The 7,387-nt window shown below is 54.5% G+C and overlaps 1 protein-coding gene across 2 annotated transcripts; it reads left to right on the top strand.

The window, feature by feature from the left end:
• Nucleotides 1–2,253: 2,253 nt before the first annotated feature.
• LOC119338425 (mucin-5AC-like) lies at nucleotides 2,254–4,949 on the top strand. Of its 2 annotated transcripts, none has more exons than XM_037610746.1 (5): nucleotides 2,254–2,619; nucleotides 2,709–3,071; nucleotides 3,296–3,469; nucleotides 4,025–4,078; nucleotides 4,175–4,949. In XM_037610746.1, exons 1-5 carry the CDS (start codon nucleotides 2,332–2,334, stop codon nucleotides 4,718–4,720), a joined length of 1,425 nt encoding a protein of 474 aa, XP_037466643.1. In that variant the 5' UTR covers nucleotides 2,254–2,331; the 3' UTR covers nucleotides 4,721–4,949. The 2 variants fall into 2 exon arrangements, with proteins under 2 accessions (XP_037466643.1, XP_037466644.1); XM_037610747.1 differs by having other exon boundaries at nucleotides 2,255–2,619; nucleotides 4,021–4,078.
• Nucleotides 4,950–7,387: the final 2,438 nt, after the last annotated feature.

Raw genomic sequence — 7,387 nt, 5'->3', positions numbered from 1 at the left:
CCAAAAAAAATAGCAATGGCGCACTGCTCATGTAGTGCGCCATTAGTAAAAACATAGCAATGACACACCTAATTCTGGTGCGCCACTGCTATATAGCAGTGGCGCACCACCATCATGATGCGCCACTAGTAGAGATATTAGGGATAAACTTTTTCCTAGTAGTGTCTGGTGACATACATGAGTGGGATGTGTGGAATCAATGAAACTAGAGGTTGTTGACAATATACTGTCTCTTGGAGACTATCGTCCAAGATTGCATGTTTTACATCCAACAGATGCAAAGCCCATGACTGGGATGTGGCGACGCCGAGAACAACACGAATGGTTGGGGGCTTCACCATGGGACCGAAGGTATCACCATAATCCACACCTTTCCGCTGTGTAAAATCACGAAGAGCCCGACAAGGCTTGTACCGGGCAAGGGAGCCATCAAGGTTGAGCTTGTGGCCATAAATCCATTTGCATTAGTATAATGTTCACACCTGCGGGACAAGGAAAGACCGAGTGTCTTTCCCCATTAAGGCATTATATTCATCTACCATTGCATTTGTGCCAATTTAGATTCTTAAGTGCGAATTTGTAAGTGGCAGGAGGAGGCGAAAATAGGGGAAGTTATTGTGTTAGTATAATTTATTTTAGGCACCAAATATCCAGATTTCACACACATTGTCACCCTGTGTATGCATTCTCGGGTGGACTAACACTTACTGACCGTGGCGATAGGTGGGGACTACGTGGTTTGGGAGGAGAGGAGGGCGCGGAAGCTGATCACAGAGACTCGTTCGGACTTTTCGATGAATTGGCTAGTGCATGAATTCAATATGGTATCCGAGCTAGGAGGTCTTCAAGACCCTACCAACAAAGTATTCAAAAAGTTTATGCTGCCTACATTATCCCACGTCTAAGGACTAAAAAAGGCCTAGTCGTGAGGTTGAGTGTTAAAATATATTTCCCGCATCTCTCCATCATTTTGGACTTTTGAATAATTGACCAGTGCATGAACTAAATAAATTATGTTGTGGCGGCCCCTCGCAGGGCTTGCAATGAAGAAGTTATGTCTTCAACCTTGATTCGCGCCGGATCCGGCGTTGTGGCCGCAATCTCCTTTTCTCGGGTGGTGGTTCTGCCGATCTGGTGGTTCCTAGTGGTTCTGGGGGAAACCACTAGCCGGCGCGGCGCCCACACCGAAGACATCGCGTTTGGGTGTCGATCCCCTTGGTGGAGGCTTCAGTGGGGTTTGCCTCCCTCCCACCCTGCCAAAAAGCTTAGGATTAAAGCTTCAGGTTCCCTGTTCCAACCGACGACGAGGCCTAAGTGCGTGATCCTTCTTGAAGGCATCGTCCAGGGACTGCTCGAGTGGTGGACGAGTTGGTGGTGGTTCGATGATGACGTGAGTTGGCCTGATCACATCTTCGGTAGCCTGCCTAGCTGGTCCTGGTGCGGAGGGTCCCTGTCGCTGGTGTGAGGGGATCGGGGTCCCTTCCTCGGTGCCGGTAGTATGCCTTGGGCTTTAGTGATTCCTATCCTTGTCCGACACATGGTGATACCCCCTCTTGGCATTCTCTGTGGTTTCATCACCTTCGTTCGACAGCTCCCGTCCGACGTTCTGCCTTGCCACTACAGGCGGTCGGTTTTTCATTTCATGTGGGTCTGCTCCTGTTGTCTCTCCTTTGGTAACTTGGGCGCTGACATTTGGGTTCTAAGGAGAACCACTCTGCCGACCGTCGGTGCGGCACTCGTCGAGCCTGGGTGAAACAGTAGTGGACCTTTGCGGCGGCAGAGTCAAATTATTTCTTGTCCCGGTTTTGGTCCTTTGGTGGTAGGCAGCAGTGTAATACAAGAATGGTGGTGCCCTCCTCCCGTAGCCTTAGTAAGGTAGCTGGCGTTGGTGTAGCGGCATCGTTGGCAACGGGTTGTGTGCTCTCCGCCGCAGCACGTTACCTTTGAGTTGTTCTACTGAGCGCTTTGTATTTTTACTTTTGCTTTTCGTTAAGCTGTTATTATGTAATTCTGGCCGGTTGATGACTTTGTTAATTTAAAATCAGACTTTTTGAGCCTTCATTTAAAAACAACCGTAGTGTGGCCCGAGGTTCAAATACTTGTGAGGTGGACGTTGCGTGTAGTTAGCACAGTAGAGAGGCCAATGAAGGCGGTGTCTCCCGCCCAGCCCAGGCGCCGGCTCAGGCTGGGATATTAAACTCGTGCGCAGCAGGGTAGGTGGTCAACATCAAATGCAGTCCTCCAAACCAATTTATTTCCACCCACTTGCACTTGCTGAACGCTCATCATCACCATGGCTCGGATCCAAGGAGAGGTACGTGAGTGAGTGATATGCTCCGACTCCCACATCTTCTTCTAGTCCACACCTTCCTCCCCCATCCCCTGCCTGGCCCTGCTCCCCATTTACGCGCCCGGTGCGTACATTCATGCATGACGCACACGGCCATGAAGAGGAGGAGGCGGCGGCATGGCCAGCCTCATCATCTTCACCTCCTTGTCTCCCTCCTCCTCCTCCTACTCCTCGACCGCGCTTGTGCAGCTCTACCGTCGTCGCCCAAGATGGCAAGGATCCAGCAGCATCTCGACCGCGCCAACAAGCCAGCACTGCGCACCATACAGGTACTCCCATGAGTCCATGTCTTTTCACATCATCTCCCTCCCACAGTCACACGCCGCACCACTGATACGTATGTGGTTGACGGAAGCAGAGCATGGACGGGGACACCATCGACTGCGTGCCCCGGCACAAGCAGCACGCGCTGGACCACCCGCTCCTCAGGAACCACAGGATCCAGAGCGCGCCGCCGAGCATGCCCGCCTCCGCCACCGCCACCTTCAGTGCTAGCGCGGCGGCGTCGGGCAACTCCACCAGCAGGGCCAGAGCGGCGTGGCAGACGTGGCACCACGCGGGCCACTGCCCGAAAGGCACGGTGCCCGTGCGGCGGACCACCGCCGAGGACGTGCTGCGCGGCGGGCAGTCGCTCTTCCGCTTCGGCCGCAAGCGGCACCGCCGCGACCGTGCGGCCCGCGCCGCCAACGCCCCCGACGTCGTCACCGGCAACGGCCACGAGGTTCACCATTTCTTCTCCATGATTTACCTTGCTCGGCATGAATGATCCGGGCTAGCTCTAGCCGGGGTGGGTGGCGCGCAATAAGTAGCGCCTGCCCCGCCCTGCCATGCTCTGCCCTGGGTGGTGAATGATGCATGGCTTTCATCCATCCATCCATGCCGCTTTAGCTGCTGCTAGTACTGGTCCGTTGCCATTAATTGGGGTGAGTTGGATCGGGTGTGCAGCACGCGATCGCGTACACGGCGGTGGGGCAGCAGGAGGTGTACGGCGCCAAGGCGACCATCAACGTCTGGGATCCGGCCATCCAGGAGCACAACGGCTTCAGCCTCTCGCAGCTCTGGCTGCTCTCCGGCTCCTTCAACGGCTCCGACCTCAACAGCATCGAGGCCGGGTGGCAGGTCACTCCCACTCTTCCATCCCATTTCCATCCCATATTCTTAGTGATGATCCATCTCACTTGGCTTGTTCATTAACCGTTGTACCAGTAACTTATTGCATCTGCATTGCACGGTAAAAAATCATTGAGATCTGCAGCGCGGGCACATGGCGCCATAAATGCGTGCACATCTCGACTCGATAGATCGATTCCGTTTGTGTACGACGGCTACCATAGTTTAACCTCTTCTCTTCATTTGAGGTCAACCCATCCATATGGAGAAGTACTCCAACTTGATATAGTACTACCATAGAAGAATCCATGCATGTGAGAAATATATATGGAATCCCCGCAGAAAAAGGAGGAATATATATAATGGGACTGAACACTTGGCTGTAGTAGGAGACAAAATTGCTCCAAAAAGTGCTAATGAGTTGTGGTAATGGACACGCTCAGCTCAGCGCTAACTTTGGATCTACTCCAGCAACATGCATGATAAGCACTGCATGCATGCACATGTGCTGCTTAATCGATCTGCATGCATGAAAGCTTACAGTTTACGTTTCTTTCTAGTCAGGTCAGCCCTGAGCTGTACGGTGACAGCAGGCCTAGGCTCTTCACATATTGGACAGTGAGTCAAATCCCAAAGGATTCTTCCATCCCACTAAACCTTCTACTCTTAATTAATTAGTTGTAATTGACAGCTGCATGCATGTTGCTTTGACAGAGCGACGCGTACGAGGCGACGGGCTGCTACAACGCGCTGTGCCCGGGCTTCGTGCAGACCAGCTCCCGCGTGGCCATCGGCGCCGCCATCTCCCCGGTCTCCTCCCTCGCTGGCGAGCAGTACGACATGACGCTCCTCATCTGGAAGGACCCCAAGCTCGGCAACTGGTGGCTTAGCTACGGCGACGCCGGAGCCTCGCAGCTCGTCGGCTACTGGCCCGCCGAGCTCTTCACGCACCTCTCCGGCCACGCCAGCATGGTCGAGTGGGGCGGCGAGGTCGTTAACACCAGCCCGGGGGGCGCGCACACCGCCACGCAGATGGGCTCCGGCAGGCTCGCCGCCGAGGGGTTCGGCCGCGCCAGCTACTTCCGCAACCTCGAGACGGTGGACGCCGGGAACAGCCTCGCCCCCGTGTCGCTCGACGCCGTGCAGACGCTGGCCGAGGACGCCGGCTGCTACGACATCAGGAAGGCCTACGACGAGCGGGACGGATGGGGCACGCACTTCTACTACGGGGGACCGGGACACAACCCGGCCTGCCCCTAGCATAGCCTTGGGGACCAAACACGTCTTGCTGGTGTACATTTTGTCTTGTTTTTCGGGGACTTGATCGCTCTCACCTCTCAGCCGATCGTGATCAGCAACTTCTTGACTAAATCTAGTGTTAGAGCATCTACGGCCGGACTCGAAAAATCCGACCTTTCAAACGCCCGTGCACACGGGGTGTCTGCATACATTGATCGGTTACGTCTCAAATAATTAATTCATTCCACAACTGGATACCTCAAATTAGAAATTTCATATCCATACTATTACATGCAACATAAACTTAATATTAAGCGGACCCCGTCCGGCTCTGCCGTGTCCATGTCCGTCGGCCGACTGCGCTCACCAGAGTGTTGGTCCGTCACCAGTGAGTTAGAGTAGAACATGGAACACGAGCCTGCTCATGGGACTCAAGGGGTCTCTGTTTCCCACCTCGTTGGAGTCCGAAACCCTGACGGTGCAAGTAGACGTCAGATCGATGATAGATTCGTCGTGAGAGGAGCCGGCGACATCACGAGACGGTTGTGGCCCGTCGGGTTGCAGGACATCCGTTGGGGCGCCGAAGAATGCAACTCTGCCTCAACAACGTCCACGGCCGCGAGATCTGCCGCCGTCTCCTGCGCCTGCTTGTAACGCCCAGATAATCATGCTAAAGTAATCCCACTTTAACGATGCCACGTCACCCCGGTTACTGTTGCTAATCTCGCGTTGGATCAAAACTATTCAAATTCAAATTTGAATTTTTGTCAAACATCAAAAAATTTCAAACATTAAAAAGAAAATGTTCGGGGCGTGCCAATAATTGTCTAGGTGTTTATGGTGAAGGAACCATGCTTTTAAAAAAGGCCTAAATATTTAAAATGAAATAAAACAGAAAAGAAAATAAAAAAAAGGAAAAAGGACAAAACAGAAAGAAAAAAAGCAAACCCACTTTCCCTTGGGCCTTGGCCCAGACAACAGCCAGGCCGGCCCACCCCCCATCCCCACTTAACCCCCGCCCCCGAAACCCTAACCCACTCCCCCGTCGCCCCACACCCCACTCCCCCCCACTCCCTCGCCTGGATCTGGACAGGGAAGAGCCCGATCCCATCGCCCCCCTCCCGGTTGCCCGCCGCCGCGGCACCTCACCGTCGCCGTCGCCTCCTCGCCGGACTGCCTCCTCCTCCTCACCGGCCTGCCTTCCCGTCGTCCCCATCAACCACCCCGACCCTGCTGCCCCGTTCCCTACAACCTCGGTGAGGCCCCGACCTCTCCCCTCTTCCCCTGCCAGACGCCGTTCGCCGCGCCGTTGCACGGGCCACTTCCCCGCTCGTAAGCCCCGCTGTTGCACGCACTCCGTCGCGGCACCTCCAGACGCGCACGAGCACGCGCTCACGGTCGCAGCCTCCTCCCCGCGCCGCGCCTAGACCGGCGCCCCATTTGCGCCGAAACTGCTTGCCCGCGCGCGCTGTCTCGACTCGCCGACGCCGCTGTCACCTCCTCGGCCCGCGCGCCCGTGAACCCTCGCTCTGGCTCTGCCCCGCCATGGCCTGCTCTGTCGCCCCGTTGCCTCAGCTCCATCGTCCCCTCCTGCTCAGTCTGGCCGCGCGCTGCCTGCGCCGCTCAGCCCGCGCGCTGCTAGCGCCCGTCCCGCCGTCGCCTTCGCCCCGCTTTGCCCGCGCGACCCCGCCACCACCTCCACCGTTGCAGCTCGCGCGTGCCGTCGCGTGCCTCCTTTGCCCCGCCGACCTCGCGTTGTTCCGCCACAGCCGGCTCCCGCCGCCATGGTCGTGCCCCACCCTAGCCGGAGTCCCCATCCGGGTGGACTCGGGCGCGCACCCGCGCGCACGTAATCGTCGCCCGCTCACCCGGGTTCGCCCTGACGGGCGGTGCCCGCGCCAAGGCCTGCTAAGTGATGACCCACAAGTGTAGGGGATCATTCGTAGTCCTTTCGATAAGTAAGAGTGTCGAACCCAACGAGGAGCAGAAGGAAATGACAAATGGTTTTCAGTAAGGTTTTCTCTGCAAGCACTGAAATTGTAGGTGATAGATAGTTTTGTGATAAGATGAATAGTAACGAGTAATAAGTAAATAAAATAAGTAAAGTGCAGCAAGGTGGCCTAATCCTTTATGCAGCAAAGGATAAGCCTGGACAATTTCTAATAATGAGAAAGGAGCTCCCAAGGACACATGGGAATTATCGTCGAGCTAGTTTTCATCACGTTCATATGATTCGCGTTCGGTACTTTGATAATTTGATATGTGGGTGGACTGGTACTTGGGTAGTGCCCTTACTTGGACAAGCATCCCACTTATGATTAACCCCTATTGCAAGCGTCTGCAACTACAAAAGAAGTATTAAGGTAAACCTAACCACAACATTAAACATATGGATCCATATCAGCCCCTAACGAAGCAACGCATAAACTAGGGTTTAAACTTCTGTCACTCTAGCAACCCATCATCTACTTATTACTTCCCATGCCTTCCTCTAGGCCCTAATAATGGTGAAGTGTCATGTAGTCGACGTTCACATAACACCATTAGAGGAAAAGACAACATACATCTCATCAAAATATCGAACGAATACCAAGTTCACATGACTACTAATAGCAAGACTTCACCCATGTCCTCAGGAACAAACGTAACTACTCACGAAGCATATTCATGTTCATAATCAGAGGAGTA

The sequence above is a fragment of the Triticum dicoccoides genome, chromosome 7B, assembly GCF_002162155.2.
Source record: "Triticum dicoccoides isolate Atlit2015 ecotype Zavitan chromosome 7B, WEW_v2.0, whole genome shotgun sequence".
Classification (NCBI taxonomy): Eukaryota; Viridiplantae; Streptophyta; class Magnoliopsida; order Poales; family Poaceae; genus Triticum; species Triticum dicoccoides.
The sequence above is the reverse complement of the archived record's forward strand: the minus strand, read 5'-3'. Positions and strand labels throughout refer to the sequence as shown.